Below are 22,090 nucleotides of genomic sequence, written 5' to 3'. Positions count from 1 at the left end.
TCCTCCGTCCTTTTTTTTTTTTTTTTAAAGAGAGGCTGGGCCTGGTTGGCCCACGAGAGGATAGCATATGATTGCTTTGCCTACCTCTGGGGTTTGGCAGTCATGTGGGAGGATGCCAGTGGAATCAAGTTGTGTAAATCAAGGATGATGGTAAGTGTTGTGGGTGTGTCATAGATAAGCGCTTAAGTGCTGGTTGAGTGTGGAAGTGAGAGGCGAAAGTAAGTCGGTGTTAAAGTATTCGCTATTTTAACATGTCTGTCAACTCCTATGGCTTCCACTAAGGTTTAGTGTGGTTTGTAAAGTTGACATGGTGGAGATGGGTGGTTGTTCTAATATGTCATTGACAGAGAAGGTAGGTAGTCCCGGATATATTGACCTCTTTGATTTTGGGCATAGCCGGGCACTGTCGGAAAGTGTTGAGGACAGTATCCTCTTCGTCGCCGCATTTGAGGAAAGCACTTGTGTCCTACTTTGTGATGGTGTGTAGTGGTGTTGAGGCCACAATGTCCGTGAATGAGGTGCACTGCAGTTCGGTAAGTTTGTCTGTTGTTGCTGTGTTGTGTTGAGCGAGTATTTTTGATGATGTTCTCACTCAGTTCCTGTGTTCAGTGTGATGTCACGTTTCTACCCGAGTTCTGCACTTTCCGAACAGCGTCCGAACTGCGATAGTTTTCTCCTTTTTCTCGTTAAATACTGGGAACAGTGCTCACGGATCAATTAAAAACTTGACGCCCACTTTGAGAGACGCAGCCACCTCTCAATAGCTGGGCTCGATAATTGGTTATGACGCTTATTTTCGGGATTTTCCGGCTAGTCGATAAAACTTTTAGTGTGGTTTGTAAGTTGACAATGGGGGAGATTGTGTTTGGTTGTCGTATATTCATTGACAGAGATGTGTTGTCCGGAAATTTTGACCTCTTATTTGGGCAAAGCCGGGCACTGTCCGAGAAAAGTGTGAGACGGTCTCCTCTCCGTGCAGCCATTTTGGACATAGCACTTGTGTCTGATTTGTGGATGTCATGATTGGTGTCTGATTGCGAATAGTGTGTAGGTGTTTGTTGATAGGCCACAATGTCCCGTGATGAGGGTGCAATGCAGAGAGTTCTATAATTTTGTCTGGGGTTACTGGTTGTAGTGTTAGATTTTGGAAGTAGATGTTTTTATGTCAGTGTAGTTAGTGTGTCTGGGACCATCAGTTAATCCATTGATTCGTGATTAAGTTTGTGACTTTGTCGTTGTTCAGGCGTTTTTTTGATGTATGATTGTGGTATTGGCAATTCAAAGGGGATTCACTGGTTGTAACCATTTTTGGCCAGCTCGTCTGCTTTTAATTACCCCCAATCAATGGTGTGAGCTATCCATCTGATTCTAAGGTGTAGTGGATCCGGAGTGTATTGAGGGTTGTCGCGCGTAACAGTCTCTAGTCGTCCTACTCCTCGTTTGAAGGTGAGGATATGGATTGAATTGAGGTGAGACTGTCTGCCTTATGATGATGTGTGGTGTGTATAGTTGATAGATATTTACAAGCTTCGATGAGGCAGTGAGTTTGTTTGATAAACGGTGCAATAAATTCGGGAAGCGTGATTGTTCTTTCATCTTAGTGTAGTGTGTTGTTGTCTGTGGTGATAATATAACCAGCCCCGCTACCTGAGTCTGTGCGTGACCCGTTGTGTAGCAGGTGAATGGGTTTCACTGGGGATGTTGTCATGGTGTTTTTGGAGTGAGCCTCTATAACAATGTTGTCAGCTCCCAGGAGATGGGGTGACCGTGAAGCGTCGTTCAAGCATCATGGTTGGTATAGATAGGTCTCTCTCTGCTTTGGGTGGTATGTTGAGATCTACCATGAATTGTTTGTTGATAGTGGTGTGAGTTGTGATGGTACCTTTTCTGGGGGCGATAGTTTCGAGGGTTAGGCTTCCATAAGCTTGAAGCCTGGCTGTGCCCTTTGCTGCTTCACCTCTCAGGAAAAGTATGATATCTGGAGTGTTAGTGAGGTGGTTCAGTGCGATGAAGGGAGTACTAGGCATGGCACCAGACATCATTCTCAATGCCAATGCCTGAACTCGTTTGAACTTCCTCGCGTTGGTGTCTGTTTGGGTTGCTCTAATCCATATACTTCGGTAGTGCATATATACTTCGGTAGTGCATATACTAAAATTGGAACGATACAGAGAAGATTAGCAAGTTTTCTCTCTGTTCGGTGTCTTCTAGCATATCGATCTAACTTCGTGAATATTGAATAAAATATGAAATGATTATGAGAGGGCCTGGTATTCCTGAGGCGTGACTCTGTGGATGGTACAAGGTATGATTGGTATGTGGTTTTGCCCGTCTCCGGATACAGCCGCAGACAGTATGTAATTACCAGCCATGTATCCTGGAACTGTACATGTAATTAGCGAGTAGGGCTCATTTCCTGGCTCCTGCACCTTATCAGCGGAATCTGGTCCTGTTTTTGTGTGTTTCTGACACATTTCCAAACACGTCCTAGTCTCAAGTTGCACCTCATTTCCTGTTTAAACATTTTGGTAGTTGTGTCATGTGTGTGCACAGTGTTTTGACTGACACTTATTTTGTGACAATAGTTTTGAAGACATGTGTTCTTTGCGATCGTATTTTAAATTTAACAACATTTTAACATGTTTTGTGCCTGCTAGTACTCAAACTTTTATTTAATTCCACTTAAACTTCTATGTTATCACTCTACATGTGCTAAGCAGTACTGATGGTGTGCTTTGTGCCTGATGTGTTTGGCATAAGTTTTAGTTCTCACTTTGGTCAGAAGTTTTGTGAGAGGCCTACTTAACATGTGGTTACCTATTCTCCGGCTAAGAAGAGGTAACCACAGCAACTCATTAGCAGTCAGAAAATCACTCATAACACAAACGTCAATGGCAATGTCTAGGGAGATGCTTAACTAACAGTCTGCAACCACTGCGCAGGCAAATTTTCATCCGTTTTTTAAAGTCTTATCATATTTTCTAAAGCTTTTGAGCACCTTTCAACTGTGGGAAACTTTCCATCATTTTTCTAAAAATCCCATTTCTAAAATGTCTCCAAAAATCCTATAAAGCTATAAATTCCTATCATTTCTATAACTGTACACATTTAAAGATTAACCAAACAAACCTAAAATTACTACCAAAACGATTATTTTAAAAGGTCCAATAATAATTCATTTTTGAACATTTACCAAGCTTTGAAGCTCCACAACAGCACGTGCTAATAGAACGTAACGTAATGGTTACTCACCAGTCACCTACTGTGTCGTCTCCCTAATTCTGTCGACAGCCTAGCGAGCTCCGAGGTAGGGTAGCTATTTGCCATTTTCTCGAGAATTTTAAAAATTGGATGGCAAAAATGGCGATGGTCCACTAACTTAACATTAATGGTTTTCTGATAGTTGTCGGTTCAAGGTCAAAAGTCTTTCCAAGAGAGCCACTCAACACATGCTGTTTGTACTGGAGTTGCCTCCCCACTCTCATTATCACACAATAAGTCTGTGCTCTCAGTTCTAATTCCTTCACTAAATCAATTACCGCGTCTAAAAGCGCGTCTAGCATCTATTAAAAATATCATTAGTAGTTATAACTAATAATATATAACACAGCATATTACCGAGGGAGTCACGAACTGATTTGAGGATGATCTTGGCACAGTCAAATTGTCTAGATCAGACCATACAGGTTCCCGGTCTAGTCCGACCACAGTTTCTAGGTAATCTGCCGTGATTAAATTAGTGCTCGCTTTATCGTTATCGAATTGTTCTGCTACCAAATTTCCCCAGGCCCTCCAGCTGCCGTGATTTTATCTGCCCATTTCCGTGTCAGTGTACCTTTCAAAAAGTTAGTCCATGAAACTGGGTTTTTTATTAGCACTCTCCATCATCTCTATTGAATTTTCTGTTTTTAATATGTAGTTATAATTGTGAGAATGGCTATAGCTGAATGTTATCTCATCCTAGCCTGAGTGAAATACTTGAGAACGTGCCAAGGAGAACCTCGTCGCTATGGTAACCGAAGTGCAATGACCTTGTTCTAAGTTATGTCTCAAAATAGTGATCCCAAATTTTAATAAATAATAACCGATTGCATGTAATAATATCGGAGAATATTGGAGACATAAGATTATTTGTACGGCTTTTAGGTCCACGGTTTTTTAGCCCCCATTTTTCAGATACAGGTTTCAAGAGTTAGGCGCTCACTTAACACAAATCTAATTTCTAGGTGCGGCCCCCATCTTCCACCCCCTCCTAACTAGCCGTTTGAAGCCTTGCCAATCGTTAATATTAAGGTTCAAATATCGTGTGCAACATATTATCAGTTTTACGAATTTTCCGTTTGATCAAAGTGAACTGCTGTTACCACTTATCAAAAGTTTCTGACACATTGAATTCGCTGATGACTGATACAAAGAGGCATGCTTTACAAATTAGGCCTGTTTCACGATTATAATTGAGGTTAATTACGTGGGATCCTTTGTGTAATTAACAATTGGTGTCACGTGATTAATGATTTGGATCACGTGACTGCAGGATAAGGTGGTTGCATCCTGGACTCACGGTGGTGGTGAGCTCGTTTCAACTTGTAACAAGATCTTATCCTGTTCGTGCTCTGATAGTATCTATCTTGTTGCCATGGTATCCGATCCGTATTTAGTTTCGTCACGTGACATCTGATCACTGTTTGGCACATTTGCATGTCCTAATGGATGTCGATTGGATTCATTAACTTGATACAATAACAGATGTTATTGCTAGCTTAATATGTACGAGTCTCGTTCGTTGTTGTTAAGAAATTTGCTAGTTTAGCCAGATGTTATAGAGCAGACTGATAGTCAGATGTTATAGAGCAGACTGATAGTCAGATGTTATAGAGCAGACTGATAGTCAGATGTTATAGAGCAGACTGATAGTCAGATGTTATAGAGCAGACTGATAGTCAGATGTTATAGAGCAGACTGATAGTCAGATGCTATAGAGCAGACTGATAGTCAGATGTTATAGAGCAGACTGATAGTCAGATGCTATAGAGCAGACTGATAGTCAGATGTTATAGAGCAGACTGATAGTCAGATGTTATAGAGCAGACTGATAGTCAGATGTTATAGAGCAGACTGATAGTCAGATGTTATAGAGCAGACTGATAGTCAGATGCTATAGAGCAGACTGATAGTCAGATGCTATAGAGCAGACTGATAGTCAGATTTGTCAACATCGCCTCCCCACAGTGTCAGTATCTCACGTGCACAGCGTATGTTGGCGCCGTGTGAACTTGTTTAGTACTTCATCTCCCCGTGCTGCTCCACAGTGCTCTATTATCAGGAGGTGTGAAGTGGAAGTCAAACTGTAGCTCCACGGACACCCGCCCTAATCACATTTCTGAACGTGTGGCAGCATACTCTCTGTTTCTCTCTGATAGCTTTTTAGTTATAAATATATTATTGTGCAGGTTAAGTTCTGCGGAGGGCGAATGTTGCGAAAACACTGTCAGCAAGGTGCCCTGCTAGATGGTTGCTTTCACCACATTCAGTTCGCCACAAGTTCTTTCAATGTTAATGTTGCAGATTTGAACAAGCTGTTGTTGTATAAATGTTGCAGTTTTGAGCTTTTTGAAAACTATTCCGATTTCGAATATTGAACCCTAATGACTTTACTAGTTCCGGAAAACATACTCATATATTTACAATTGATATCATTGTTACATGTAGTATGGTAAAGTTAAAGCACAGTTTCGCATCCCCCTAATATTTATCGATAGCTGAACAGTAACCACCATTACGTACGCGTCCTGTTGCATTACCCCGACCTTGCTTGTGTCGTGACTGCTGACCAACATTCCTTTGTTCCCTAATCTCTGTCACAGACATTCCAACCACACTGCTGATCCAGGGAGCCGTCCTCCTTTTCATGCCACTAATTTCTAATATTACCTGCCCGATATTTACTAACAAAGCCCTGCTTAGTGGCCTATTATTAGCGCAGCTGTTAGCTTGCTACTGTGCTCCTTTATAATAACGACTCACTGCTAGCTAACCTTGTTCCAGAGCTATACAGCTATACGTATATTGTAATTCAGAGACTGGACTACTCATTCATCTCTGAATGTGTCATGAATTATTAGTTATCACACATCTCCAAAATTACTTTATTTAGTATAAAATTTCCATATACCTTTTAGGGACAGGAATCTTGTCACATTCCATTTAGATTGCATGCCAGGGCCAGATGTTTGCCTATTAGTATCCCGACTCGTGTCTCCATTTTTAGCACTCCTACATGATCCAAAGAGAGCCTCCTCCCCTCCTGCCCCGGCGCTATTTTAGGACATTTCACTGAAGTATGTAAAAGCCACAGTCTGGAATGTTTCAGAGATTCTCCTCTTTCTCCGCCGAATGATTACATTCCGGTAATAGCTAATCAAGGTACACGTGACAGCTGGTTGAACAGGGATTGGTAGTGGTGGTTTGACAAATGTCATCTCTCTCGGTACCTGCTTTTACAAATTTAGATCTCCGCTCGACCAACCACGTTTGGAATGCGCTATGAAATTTTGCTGCATAATAATATGCGAGTGATTCTGACAGGAAATCTTGTGCAGATTCATTTCTACGGTTATTAATTGAGTTTTTTGCTGTTTTCTTGGATATATGTTGATTTCTGACAAATTGTTAATGCTTCCTTATTGACCGGTAAAAAATACTTTCTTGGCTGAATAACAGTGAATAGTTCTTGTTTTGTTAAGAAAATGCAAATATAAATCCTCTTCCAGTTTACAGTAGACATGAAGGAACCACAATTTAACAATAAGTATTTTATACGGCCCACACACACGTACATCAGTAGTTACAAACCTTTTACCCTCTTAGACAACCACCCTAATTCTGTGCCAATCATTGACCTGCCCTCTCATTTCATCATTACTGCATTACGTTGCCATGGTTACCCCAACTACCCACCGACCCATTGATTCCGTCCCTAACTCCCACCAGGACCCCTGAAACCTGCTTCACATCTTACATATATAAATCTAATTTAAATATTAGGACGGTATAACTCTTAGTAAGGGGAAAGTGGCATCTCCTTTGAGATTTGATGTTCACAAGGATTGTCTCAACTGAATATGGAAGTATTAGGAACCCCTACGAACATAATTAACTTGTTGGCCAATTTTTATCCTCAACAGAAACACCAGACTTTTTACCACTTTTTACCACCTTTGTACCACGCTTTCACTGGTTTGCCAAATATCTTTAGTTGTTTGAACGTCGTAGAAGGCTGCAATTAAACCTATAATGTTTATCTTATCAAGGAGTAAAACTTTTGTATAAAAATTTTGACATTTGACATCAGCTAAGTTGAATAATTACCAATTATTAATCACCAACAAAAGTGAAAATTTTTTATTGGCTCAAAATGATTGAAAGTCGTTTGAAACACGGAGAATGTATTTTTTAGAAAAACTTCAAAAATTGTTCCCTTAAAAATTTTTTTCGAGACTGGAAAAATTTAAAAATATATATTTTTCGGTCGCCAAAAGTGAACGAATTGCATGAAACGAGGATAAAAATGCTTTGCAGAAAAACATCGAAGATTTTTAGATTTGGAATACTAAAATCACATCAATAATTGAAGTAGGAGTTCAGTAAATCCTCGACATATTTGATATTTTTAGTAATTAGGAATAGCTTAGCGGAAAGGCTGAACCTGAGAAAAGGTTAACCACACAAGATATAGAGTTTCCATAACTAATTACAATACATCTGTTATATCAAATTCCACATAAAAAACAGCACAAAAGGACATTTAAGATCGAACCGATTTTACCTGCTGTAGCGTATCATTTATTGATTTCAAAGATCAAAACGCTCTGTACCGTCAATCTTGCCAATCTATACGCGTGTATGCTGAATGTACCGGACCTCTTATAATTAACCTCTATAATTAGACCCGATTAATGCAATAAATACGATTTCACACAGGGATTTTTCTTTTAACTGTGGGCACTTTTTGTCACTCTCCGCAATATGCCACGTATTAAGGGGGTATAGTACGAGATGTAAATAATACCTTCATCAACCACTGTGGCTTTTTTGTATTGGAATGCGCATGTCCGCTTCGTTTGCTATAGCCAGAATTACCGTCAAATAACCCCCCCTATCCATTGCCAGGTCGGGATAGAGCTGGATGATAGGCAACGAGAGGTTGCTTAGAAATATCTAGATTAAGAGTACACTAGTGGTAGCTGGGTGGTGCTAGCATGGATGTAGCATAACGTAGCTAGCAGGCGTGGTTACAATGGAGTTGGTTTTATAAATGGCCAAGGGGAGTGCCGGAACTGATATAAGTTACTTAATATTGCAGTAGAGGGGCAGTGTAAACCACGGCGTAGTCAGTAGGTGACCCAGAGCTACAGTGCAGTGAGTACTGCAAAAGAACAGTGGGCAAGTGAATACAGTCTGCAACAGTAAAACGCCGAACGAAGCTAGACTTTAGAGTGAACTGATGGAAGCTGGGTGGTGCTAAAATGGAGTACGCGAACGTACTACAAATGATGAAAACTGAAAACAATGGCTGTTTTAGACCTAAAAAGATGTGAAATCTGTCCTGGATAGAGATCCATTTAAGAGTCGAGTTGCGAAGAGTTTGATCACTAACCTAAATCTCTAAAGAAGAAGAGGGCTAAAGAGACTCACTTAGATCAATAAATCCGTACGGCAAGGTCTGGTATCCTTGATAAAAGATACCATGAAGTAATTCCATGCGGTAAATCGATTTATATAAAGGGTTTCGTTGGATCTAAAAAGGTGTGGGTCAAGTCTCTCATTATCATCCAGATTCTTATTAATAGGCTTTTAAGCTCAGGACGGGGGATCTTAATAGGTCGGATAGGCTGTACCTGGTTGCTTTCAACCCACCGTTTAAGTCGCTTGAAAATAAGTTCTTCACTCCACCCTCTTGTCGCAAAAATTCAGTTAACCGAGAGCAGGACACTCTTCTTCCCTCCTCTTCTTCCAGACGCGCAAACACAATCAGGTTCCAGCTCCTCTCCACCTCTGGCAGTCACAATCTTATCATCCTTCTTCGGCGTTTTACTGTTGCAGACTGTATCACTTCATCTGTTCTTTTGCAGTAACTCTCCTGGCACTGTAGCTCTGTGTCCCCTGACTACAATAACCGGGATTACACTGCCCCTCCAACTGCAATCTTAAGTAATCTGTAGTTTCCGGCACCTTTGTGCCATTAAAATAACCAACATCCAATGAAAACCCCGTGTAGCTACGTTCTGCTAAGCCATGCTAGCCCACCACACCACTACCACCGCTATTTACTCTAAATCTAGGCTATTTCTAGCAACCTCTCGATGCTATCTCCAGCTCTAAACCCGACCCTGGCAAATGAGATAGTGGTGGTTAATTGAGGTATCTGGCATAGCAACCAAGCGGCCAAGCGCATTCACAATACTAAAAAAGCCACAGTGGATGATGAAAGGTATATTTACACTCTCTTCCTATACCCCCTATAATACCGGGCCTCTTGCGAGAAGTGACAAAAAGTGCAGCAGTAAAAGAAATACCCTGTGAGATATCGTAATATTCATTGCATAACTGGGTCAATATAGGAGGTAAATAAGAGGTCGCGGTACATTCAGATACCCGGTATAGATTGGCAAGATTGACGTACAGAGTTTTTGATCATTTGAAAGCAATAAAATGATAGTACAAGCTATGTAAAATCGGTTCGCATCTTAAATGGTCCTTGTGTGCTGTTTCGTTATGTGGAATATGATAAAGCTGTATTGTAATTAGTTAGTGAAACCGCTAATATTGGTGAGTGTGTTAACCTTTTTTATTTTTCAGGTTCAGCCGCTTTCCGCTAAGCTATTCCTAATTACTGGAAAATATCAAATATGGCGAGATTTACAGAACTCCAACTTCAAATATTGATGATTTTAGTATTCCCCAATCTAAAAATCTTCGAAGTTTTTCTGCAAAGCAATTTTTATCCACGTTTCATGCAATTCGATCACTTTTGGCGGAAAAAAATATTTTTAAATTTTTCCAAGTCTCAACATAAAATGTTAAGTGAACATTTGTTTGAAGTTTTTCTAAAAACTACATTTCTCCGTGTTTCAAACGATTTCAATCATTTTGAGGGCCAATAAAAAATTTTTCACTTTTTTTGGTGATTAACTAATTGTAATTATCCAATTGAGCTGATTGACCAAAGTCAAAATTTTTCATACAAAAGATTTTACTCCTTGATAAGATAAAACATTCTAGGTTAATTTGCAGGGCTTGCTACGACGTTCACAAACTAAAGAAATTTGGCAAAACCTAGAAAGGTGGTACAAAGGTGGATAAAAAAGTGGTAAAAGTGGTGTTTCTGTTGAGATAAAAAATTGGCAACAAGGTCTAATTATGTATCGTAGTGTCCCGAGACTACCATATTCCGTTGAAAATCCTTTTGAACATTCAAATCCAACGGAACCCTTAAATCGACCAATTTTCCCCTTACTATCTAGCATCATGTCGTCTCTGTGACATTTCAGTGTATTGTCGAGCAGCTCTAGTGAGCTAGTGGCCCCCCTGGTATTTCACCCCCGTGCTATACAACATACCTGAACTTTATACCTGATCATGGTTTATAAATAGTTCCAATGTTTGCTATATTCCAGGAGTGTGTGTGTGTGTGTGTGTATGGTTTGAAGTTCACATCACCATTAACGTATCTGGTTACCAGCTTTCTCTAGTTAAATTTAATGGGATTAAACCGCGAGTCTTTCAGAACTCGAACTCGCTATAAATGAATATTCCTGGCAAGTTTAATGCGATTAGATTCATGAATTTTAGCATAATCTGAACGGTTTCTGGTGCATTTTAGGAGTCGTTATAGTATTATTGAATTGGAGTTGTATTGTTGTCTGCAAAAGTGGCCACCAGCCCGCACTATGTCAAATTTAATCTTATGTGGTCAGTGCAAGTGGGGTGAATGTCTTTATAAAACCCTAGAGCTCACATGAATTGAAGATTTTGTGTATGGAAAATACAGCAAATTTCTGTCAGAGGACACAGTTTTAGCTCTTGAAGAAGAAAGACTGGGGTTAAGACTGTTATGTTGATGTTAATAAATCACAATGATTCACAGAAGTTGGTAATAGTAGGGAGGTTGTTTAAGTCTGTTTAAGCACGCGACAGCGATTAACCCAACAGCTTGCATTTGAATAAATTACAGTGTCACTATCATGTGATAAACACATCTTATTTACATGATTAGGGCCACTTCTATTTCCATTATATTCGTGATTCAAACTTGAAAATCTGGCAAAACTAACAAATTTTTCTATTCCCATAGCGTCGTCGCCCATGATAAAAACAGAGCAGAGAAAACGCGGGGTGACCTGGAAAGATTATGATGATGGACACGAGCAGTGCAGGTTACAACTTCGATCAGTTTCTCGAGATCTCAGTTTAAAGTTACTGGAGCAGGAGGATCGATCAACGAACTTAGGAAAGAGTTGGAGACTAAACGAGGGGTTAGTTTTTAAATTCAGCACTGCTTGTGAAGCAATTTTGCGATGGAAACCGCAAAATCTCCTCCTTTTGTAAAATTGTTATATTGTGAGATGGATTTTCTCCAACCACCTGAACCCTCCAGTAGTTAGTTCTACTAAAAGATTTTAACGTAACGCGCGAATTATTTAACTTCTATGAAAATGCACTTTTTCTGCAGCCACTGTAACAGCAAGTTCAGCGCGCATTTTTAGCGCGCGCGTGTTAGAAATCAACAATTAAATGTATAAGAACGCATCATGCGTGCATTTCCACTTCTCACGTGCACGTTCTCGACAAAATATATATTACGTATATATATCACGTTCGTGCATGACCCTGTTAACACATCTTTATAAAATAATATTTATACTTAAAATATAAAGTAACTATTACTTGATGGTGCGTCGGCCGCATGGCCCAATGGCTAAGGCGCCTGCCTACGGAGCAGGAGATTCCAGGTTCGAGCCCTGGTGTGGTCGTTTTTTGTTCGGTGTTTATAGAAATTATTGATTACCCAAAATAGCAAAACTCATTATTTCAGGGTAATGGAGTTGATATTTCGGAGATAGTGATGCGGGAAAGGGACATGGCTTTGAACGAGCTCCGCAAACTAAGAGCAGTAAGTTACTTGAAAGAAATAATTTGTTTTATAATAATTTTATTGTAACATTTTTTGGGTGCGGTACTTTATTGTCTTGGTACTTGGAGGGAGCTGCAGCTGTTCTCATAATTATTTGACTGCCACGTATCCTTTACGAACATGTTCTCGATATTTAGTGATATTATAATTTTGAAAGTTGGAGTTTAACTTAAATCCAACTGTTCCCTACTAACATCCAACTGTTCCCTACATTATTCAACTGTTTTTTGACCTGTTTTTAAATGTTATTGCAATCAATTGATCGCAAACCTTCCCATCCTTGAATGGATGTTTACCTTCAACCCGAACATTTATATTGATCTTTCTCGAAGCTAATGAAATAGTGTGACCTTGTTCGTGATGAGAAACTACATGTTGATCACACGAGAACGGTAAACACTAAATCATCATCTCATCAGACAAAAAGGATCCATTCTAAATATAGAACAGCCTTTTTAAAAGTTTCTCAGAGCTTGACCTCAATTTAGTTACAAGTTGCTTGGTGGTGTGGATCTGGTGTTAAAACTTTTAAAAATGTCAGGCATGTTGTAATGTCAGAGGTGCATTTTTCAGCAAGCAGTCTATTTCCAATTTCCATTGTTTTTAGTCATGTCTGACATTGTGCTTGACAACTCGATCTAGAGGGCCTCTTCATATCAATAGCCAGACAGTGTACTCCAGGCTACGTAAAGCAATCTCAAACGGGGAGAAAGTTGTTTGCTTGTCATCCCAGGAAAATTTGGCTTGACATGTCGCTGTCTTGCTTGATTGGAATCGTATCTCCGCCCCGTCAAATTGCATCTAAGACGATATGATAAGTCCTATATCCCATATCTGGCAACTTGTTCCATTCTTTACCGTTTACGTTTTGTTTACTGTTGTTTTGTTCGGGTCACATAATAATAGCCGCCTCGCTGCCTTTTGCACCGTTTATTAGTTCCGGTGAAAGGAATTTCTGTGGTGCTAATTGAATCACACGAACGGTTCTAATTCCCCGTGTTTCAGACCGTGCTATAATTATACCCCTTTCTTTTCCCTTGGGGCCTTGTTAAGGTGAATGTAACTTGGGGTCAGTAACTCGAGTCCAACATAACCGATCGTAACGAGGTCTGAACTGAATATGAAGCGGATTAATCTAAATTCACACTTCAGTTGTTCTTCTGTTCGTGACTTTTTCTCTGCGGTTGAACTTGAACTATTAATGCTTTTGAAACAAAGTTACATAACAATTCTTCAGTAGTGCAACCTGGGTTTTGGACAGGATATGCCCGGTTGAACTTGGACTATTGATGCTTTTGAAACAAAGTTCCAACGAATACTTCAAGTAGTGTGCATCCTGGGTTAGGACAGGATAGTTCCCGTTTAAAATAGTTCCATCAAGTTTACATTACGTAATTCTGAACAAATATTGTATTACAATAAATTATTCGCAATTTCACAACATACAACAATCAACAAAATAAATTAACCCATTAAGGACGATAGGTCGTTTGTTATGACCCACCTTTTTCTAAACGAAAAACCAAAATTACTAAACGCTATATACAAATCTATAGCATATACACTCAAAATTTATTGGGCTTCATTATATTGTAGCCCAATAAATTTGAGCATATATGTATCGATTCGTTATAGCGTTTATAATTTGGTTTTATCGTCTAGAAAAGGTGGTCAGTAAAAACACCCTATCGTCCCTAAAGGGTTAATCAAAGTTCTATATTATATTGGAACCTTTTACTCGTATGTGATATTGGTTAGCGGTTAGACTCATTTGTTCCATTTACGTGACGCTTGTACCTGTCAAGTTAATTGTGACTGGAATTAGATTTTCTTACAAAAAACAGAACTCATGGCGACAGCCTAGCACTACTCGATCTCTGACGTCAGTCACCAAGCTAATCTAATGGCGTCCCTTCGTAACAATACAATGTTCAGTGTCTGATTTAATTTTGATATGTCAAATCTTGCGACAAATACTTAAACCTGATCTTTAATTTTGGTTACAGTTACACTCTTCAATCCAGATCCATGCAACCCATTTACCAGCATTGACAGTTCCGCTCACTGTTTCCATTAATCTGGCGTTCAATTTGCTCGCTAACATTTTGTTTTTGTCATCATTAAACTCTCCGTCGATCTGGCTGTCAGGATTTTTAAGATCGTCCTCTCTGAAACCCTTATATAGCCGCCTAATAGATTCTCGGGATCACCATTTTTCTAATTTTCTCGGCATCTCTCTTTATACGTATCGAATATCTATAAATCGGACTCGAATTACCATCTAGGCCATATTCTCATATTATAATCTCGACTATAATCATCTGTAGTCACTAGTTCATAGAATTTTGAAATCAGTAGGCGTAGGATCAGTCTATGCTATCTGTTTTTAAGTATAGCAGCAGATATTACAGACAGATCTGAGTATCTGGTGCCTCGATCGTGCACGTGCTCAGGTTATCTGCACTCTGCAGCGCGCTCTCCAGGACACGTGCTCAGGTTATCTCCTGCTGCGCGCTCTCCAGGGCACGTGGGCACCAACACGACATATCCACAATCTTCAGAGCTCACCAGTCTCCACTCTTTACCACACCATCTGTATAAACATATACCAATATAAACAATGACGTCGTTAGTTCCTGTACTTAAACTGGTATAGTTTTCTAACCAACTAGCACTACAGACGAGCTCATATCATCCCTCATAGTCTGAGAGAACCAGTAGCTATAGCTAGCGAACTAGTCCGTGTTCTTTAGAGAGCTATTTATCCCGCCCCCTCTTCGTGTACCTGTTGAAAAGTGCTTCTTCTCCCTTTTAGTTTCTGGCAGTAAACAAGTTTACAAATTAGAGCGTTCCTTGTGTTGCCCTTTGTTGCTACGGCTTCGGCCATTAGAACTCTTTTGGAACAATCGGTCTTTACCGAACTCTCAAAGTAGCTTTTCTCGCTATAATCATGATAATGGGAGACTATTACGCTGGCTCTGGCACCACCAGCGGTGCCTATTTACTGAATTTGCCACACTTCTACCCTCTCTAAACTGAAGGACTTTGGTTCTTTACCTTTGAACCGGAATTGTTCCTGTTTAACTGCCTGACGCATGACAAATGAGCCAATCAGACCTCTTTAAATGGGCCAATATAAATAGAGCACAAAGACCGCCCGGGGCTATGGAGAATGGTGTACGTGTGGCAGCTCTACTGCCACAAACCATAACCTCTTATTGTGATCACTTCTAGCTTTAGAACTTCATATTATTACAATATCATATCCACTATGTGAGCTTTATTGTCCATTATTACTGATATTAGGTCCCCTTTATTGCGGACCTACTTCTAGCCGATAATTATATCGTTCCTTTGTCTCCTGCTCCCCATGCTCACTGAGTGTTTAGCATCTTACTCTCTACTTCTGACTAAGTTCGTCCTGTTTCTGTACCTACTTTACATTAAGGTGCGTACCCAGAATCTTAAATTTTGACCGTTCATGCCTCGTTTATAACCTTCAATTTACATTAGCTAAATTCCTGTGCCTATTGTGTTCCGTCGGTGTATGGAAGGTAGTTCCTGTTGCATAACTCAGTATCAGGCATTGTTGTATACGTTGTGGAATCTGGAAATGCGCCAGCACCATACCGTTCCACCGTCATTAGTGATCTGGTTCAGTTACCCGGGCCGAGCTGGTTACCTTACTCTCTACTCACAACACTGGTTTCATACACAAAGCTGATTTTATAGCCCAGGCCACCCTTACCCTTGTAGGCAAGCACTCAATTAGTCTCAAAGCAAAATCCGTGCTCGTTATTAAACACCTCGGTGTTTTTCAAAACGTTCCGTCTCGTGTTAACCCCGCTGTCTCTAGTATTATGTAAATTAATGTGGCTGGCCACACAGTCAAAGCTAAGTGTCCCACGATTAGAATTTAGTCTGATGTCTCAATCCTGCACTTTAAGTGTTAATAAAGTAGTGCAAAGTAATGTTCGCTTTTGCTCTCCTCAGAACTAATCATATCACAAAGACACACACTAAATCTCTGAAAACCGCGTACATCTTAAATCAAATTCATTAATAACCTCTTTTACGCTAGACTCAATCCCTCATATCAAGCTATCATCAAGCTCTCATCAAGTGTTATCAAAGCTAAACACCACATTTCACCAGCCTACCACATCTTTGATATGCTAATTGCAACCTCTCTCCTTCAGTCTAGGAATATGCTCTCTCAAAACATGTTGTTCATTACCCTGGGGCCGGACCCACACACACACACGATTGTTTTGTAGCCTACTCTCTAGACAGACCTGTGCTAACTTTTGGGACATGGCTTTTATCCGTAACCTTTTGTACAGCTTACCCTGAACACTTTTCTTTGTTTACAGGTCAATCAGCCATTTTCCTGGCAGCTTCCCTTTCTTAGCTACCTCACAAGTCACACCACTCATAAGCCTCGCATTGTTTACATTGTCCCTAAATAGTTTTGGTAAAATATGATAATATGCGCCCCGAGAAGATCAAGAGTTACCCTGGTCTTTTGTCGACCGCAACCGCTCACATCATCACAGCGGTTAGAGAAGTCTAGCACAATTCAACTCCCTAATCCCACCTTGTTACTTCTCCACCTAGACCAAATTAACACCTCCTTCTCTAGCATGGTTCCTGACCACCACCAGTACGGTTTATAGTGTTGAGTGTTACCTTTATCCTGCCGACTCCCGATAGGTTTCTAAGTTACGCCGTTTTATTGCTATGTGAATCTTAACTAACCCGAACAAAATAAAAGTGCCCTGTCTAAAAATTCTTTATGAGCCTCAATTGTTTTTCATGCTTTTTCTAATTTTCACCTGTATCTGTGAGTGCGATTTATTCTTCCTTCGCTGTTTTATTCGGTCGTGCGTACTGCGTAGCCGGAATGCAACAATAAATCTTTTAAAATTTATTGTTGCCGTCATCTCAACTGTACCTAAAAATTGATATTTAAAATGTATATTTATTTGTGATCTCACTTCTTATTGTAACCAATATATCTAGACAAAGGAAGTGGCAGTCCAGTTGACACTTTTAAAAGTACAAGTAAATCAAGAAAATGGCAGCGAATCTTCGAAAGTTGACAGACAAACAGAGCCTAGGTCTTCACACCAGGTCCACCAGGGGCTCCTTCCCACCACTTATCAGATAATTCTATTTGTCGAGACTTCTTATTTGATTTCAGTTATTCTCATTTCTTAACTCTCGCTTGTTTCGAAACACTTGCTCCCACTGCAAGTCCCCTGATTTGAGCCTAATCACTTCTGACGATATCCTGCTAAAGTCCACGTCCGGACTTCAGCATAATAATCTATGGCGGGACAGCAGCTATCCCACTTATCTCCTGATAGTTTCTGTCCATCTAATCTCTCTCCTGATAGTTTCTGTCCGAGATGAAGCTGTTCCTGTCTGACGTAACCTTGTGAGAGCTCACTCTAAAGACCAGAGATATTGATTTTTGGCTAGACTGATTGCAAGTCCATGACTGAAATAATTAACTGAGTTTTACATGAAACTCGTGTGATGGCTGCAAGCACAAATATTGCTTAATGTTTTGAATCATAACTTTCCTCCTCCTTCTGGTGGGCCATAACGTTCTCTCCTTTGTTAAATTGTTATGAATGCATCTTGTTATTGCCCTGAATCTCCGCCTCTTTGTATATTGTGATATGTCAGTGATTATGTCTGGTTATAACTCATAACCCAGTATAATGCATTACGTTATATAATCCATTCTGAGACCCACTCTCCCCTTTCAGGGATGTCTCTTTTATTTAGTGTCATTAACAGGTTAATAGATTGCCGCTGTTAAGTGTCATGTTAATTACGTCTGCTGGCGTATAAAGAGGTGAGGACAAAGCGTTAGTTCTGTAACAAGTTGTGTCCGTCAACTGCTTGGAGTCACGTGACCTTGTAGCTGGGTCACGTGCACTTTACAAGCGTGTTTCGTGACCCGAACGGCCAAACCCGTGACCAGCGCAGGTCTCGACTCTCTCGATTGTCAGTGCTTTAGCTCCATTGTAAGAGCTGTATCCCAGTATGATAAAATAGACACTATTTAGTTTAATAAGGAGAAGGAGGATTGCTCTCCCAACCTTTTAACAGTGCTAAAAGCTCCCTCCTTTCAGGTCATCTAGATTTGTGGATTTGTCATAATATATTGCGTCAGAGAGAGATAAAAACCGTGCTTGTTCTTTTGACGTTCGTCGCAATCACATAGGCCATCAAATGTGAGAAATCATTGTTTGAGCTAGGTTGATAACAATGTTTTCTTTGTGCACACCGTTTCTTCTGAACCTATCTGCGTCAAATATATCCGGTTCGGTGCACCTGTAAGTTTTCCTGCACTTCCACGCACTTACACTCTATAGGCACTTTGACTTAGCACTCACTTACTTACTTACTTACTTACTTCTCACCGCCAGAATTATCGTACCCTTTCTCGCCAGTTCATCAGCATTGCCAGCCATTAGCTCACTTATTTATATCAAACTGCTATTTAAAGAGTCTTGTATCCATTATGGACACATAAATTCGTTTCTTTATCATAAAATTATACGTTATGAACTCATTGATCTTTTACAGGATAACTCTGTGACTTGAGCTGAAGCCGAGTCTGATTCTAACTACTCGGTTAAGACACTTAACTATATTTATCAAATCTCTGTGATATAATAACTAGGTTACTTTGTTGCGGTTAGTTAGAGGGCGAACCTCTGAGAGAGAAAGAGAGGGAAAAAGAGGGCCTCTCAGATCTCAAATCTTTGTTTGATCCTTCTCTCTTCTCTCTCTCAGGTCTTTTGCTGGTCATTAGGAGAGATTTTACCGGAGTAATAAGATCAGGATAGTTACCATGTTGCCTTTGTTACTATTCATTGTGGCAATATGATAAGAGCATTGTTATCTTGGAATTCTAATCTAATCTAGAGTAAAGCACAGTTAACGGTCCGATTAAGGGCAGACAGGTTTTTGTTGGGGGTCACGTGATATTGAACGCTCGATATCATGAACATGCGGTCCTGTCATGACAAATTATATTTCATCACAAGGGACAGGACATGACCTGGAAACTTGTCTACTGACCACAGAATATGTATCTGCAGAAAAGAGGGCTGCTTCATAAACAACATATCTCGTGTCATTCTTCTCTTTATTAGGTTAACAGTTGTCTGTCTTTTTATGTTTTGCGATACCAATGGTGTTCATGTTATGCTAATCCGACCTTGTGTTAGTGTTTAGGCTAGCGAGTCAAAAGCTTCATATATATTATTATATAAATCAACACCAAACGTCTTGCTCTCTTCATACGCTGGGGACCAGCGAGTACAAACACGCTGAAAAAACATGTCATTTGTTTGTTTGTTTAACCATTTATTAGTACTAGTACTGGGTGTTTACCAAAAATAGCTCGCTACCTTGGCGGGGCTGCACTTTGTGACTGTCTACCAGTCTGTCAGATTTCTGAACATGTTGTCAGATAGGGCCGCTCCTCAAAATAACTTCATCACACATGGCCCCGTTGTCCATCTTCAACGTCCTTTTTTTCATCTTCAAACTGTTTAGTTTTAAGACCTCTACGGCTACGCCGGTTTTGGACCGTCCACAATGTATTCGAGTGATTTTTCTATTACACAATAATCCTCACTGCAATACTCACCTGAAGAAGGTACCGAGTTAGTTGTAGCTGAAAAGCTGCTCCATTAACCTCGTCTAGTTTGTAGTTCTAAACAACAGGACTCTTCAAATATTTACACTTTCATATCTTTAATTAGCTCATTCGTTAGTCTAAAATTAACTACGAACTTTAAACAGCCACACATCAATCCAACAACAAGAAAGCCAATATCACATAAGTTGTAGAATGTAAATGTCTCTCAAGATTCAAGACAATGATACGTATTCCCACAGTAGTACCATATAGTCGCATATTCTTTCTGTATTTGTCATTAGTCAGCTCGTCAGTCTACCTCTTATTGTAGTGCCCTTTCTGCTCGATATTGCGCTCCATATCCCTCTCCCTCCCTCTCTCCTCAATATTTCGCTCTGAATATCTCCTTCTTTATCTCATAATATTTACAATGAAATATATACACAATATACCACTGGTATCTCTCCACATTACATGGGGACAAGGACCTCGTTATTCAATAGTGTGGTTATGTTGTGTGTGTTTGATGTTAACTCTTGTCGCTGTTAGTGGGGGCATGTACTCTTTTAATGCGAGGGGAGATAATTACATCAATTACTGAGTAATTGATATAATTATCTCCCCCTCGCATTGAAAGAGTAATTTACTCGAGCCTAATTTTGGTCATTATTTTGATCAGAGTTTTATTTTGGTTTGATATTTTGGTAGTTATAGCTATGTTTTGTTTGACATGCAGCAACTCTTGGCACACAACTTTGACTCATAATGTTTCGCAACATGATACTTTCCATCGCAACAAATCAATCTATTTTTTCCGCGAATCCATGCCTCAAGGTGCCCGAAGCCACAAAAGAGTAAGGACAAGGGTTAGCGATCGAGGTTTTTTTTGGGGATAATGTAGCTTTGCGACCGTACCTGCGTGCAGGTGCTGTCTGCGTACGTTTCGCACCACGTGTCCAGCCTTGGCGCAAAGTTATTTTTGCGGGCGAAAATCAGAATTAAACAATTGTTGGCGCGCGGTGTGCTGAAATGTTCAAGTAACATTGTTAATTTCATCATGTACGCATCCCGCTAGGGACAAATGATAGCATATTATTATTATTTTGAGTTTGTATTACTATTTTGCAGACAAACCTGTCAGGTTGGCATAAACAATAAACATATGGTACATAGAATATACACGATTTTCAAATGTAAATATGAATTATATCAACTGGCGGCGCTCGGCCTGTCACTTCACTCCACTCCGCCATATCTGCATGGCTTATTAAAACAGTAAAGACTGGGTCGCACAGGTGTATGGGAATATGATCAAATACTCCATCACGGATCGTGAAATTGAGCGGCCATTCCACAAAAAAAAGCGGCCGCATTTCTTGTTTAACATTAAGCATCTCATCACGCAGCGCTTTTTCATGGCTTTTACTGCCTCAGTAGCTAGTTAGTTACCGTCTTGAACTAGTTACTGACTTGAACTTGTGTCTGTGCGGTGTTACGCCACTTCCTTGCTAGGTGAAATCACTGCTAACCAAATTGCTCGCTCACTTTATGATCAAATAGCTGATCTTATTTAGTCAATTTAACTAATACTACCGATCAAAGTGATAACACTTCCACCAAAGATTACAGCGCTTTGAAGAACAGTTTCATACCCGCCCCCTCCCCTCCCCCCCCCCCCCCACCATGATATCTCACTATTTACCAAACCAGTTGTCAACTGATCCTATTGTCTTCTTCTGGTGAGGTAATGTAGATCTGATTAATGTTGATCTGATTAATGTAGATTTACTAAATTAACCGAGCTTTAGTCAGAGTGACATAGTCTTAATATTATTTCAGAACTACTGTAGTAGTGTAGTAGGAGTGTGAGAGTCTTATTCAACTCTTTCAGAGCTACTGATTATACAGTGTAGTGTCTTGGCCCTTGGGCCTTAATCTTAGCTTTCAAGCGACAGTAATTCCCTTAATTGGGTTCATTTCTGCGGGCAGATCCCAGATACAAAGGCGATTGCATAGATCAAGGAGTCGATCATGGACATAGAACTATTTTAATTGATTTCCCTGCAATCTGCACAGTATCATACTATGAACTATAGAATCTCTCTTTTCCATACTTATTGTTGCCGCTTTTGGAAGATATCTAGCAAGAGTATATCTATTTGTTTCAGTCCGGGCCGGTATTTCCAGGCTATTTTCACTCGTGCTGTAATTTCCTGCTTTTTCTTCAACTT

The 22,090-nt window shown here is 40.0% G+C and overlaps 1 protein-coding gene and 1 non-coding gene across 3 annotated transcripts in view; both read left to right on the top strand.

The window, feature by feature from the left end:
- The window catches only part of LOC134813617 (uncharacterized), a 72,287-nt gene that overhangs the window by 25,194 nt on the left and 25,003 nt on the right, over window positions 1-22,090 (top strand). For both annotated transcript variants that reach the window (XM_063821491.1, XM_063821490.1), the window contains exons 2-3: window positions 11,354-11,534; window positions 12,095-12,172. Coding sequence is in view for 1 of the 2 variants with exons in the window: in XM_063821490.1 (XP_063677560.1) it covers window positions 11,354-11,534; window positions 12,095-12,122 (209 nt within the window). In the remaining variant the exon portion in view is untranslated. The remainder of the gene's footprint in view (window positions 1-11,353; window positions 11,535-12,094; window positions 12,173-22,090) is intronic.
- Trnar-acg (transfer RNA arginine (anticodon ACG)) lies at window positions 11,960-12,032 on the top strand. Its single transcript has one exon. It is a non-coding gene; the product is annotated as a tRNA-Arg (tRNA).

Source organism: Bolinopsis microptera, chromosome 3 (genome assembly GCF_026151205.1).
Source record: "Bolinopsis microptera isolate Bmic1 chromosome 3, MBARI_Bmic_1.0, whole genome shotgun sequence".
In the NCBI taxonomy this organism is placed as follows: domain Eukaryota; kingdom Metazoa; phylum Ctenophora; class Tentaculata; order Lobata; family Bolinopsidae; genus Bolinopsis; species Bolinopsis microptera.
This window is presented reverse-complemented; position numbering and strand designations above follow the sequence as displayed.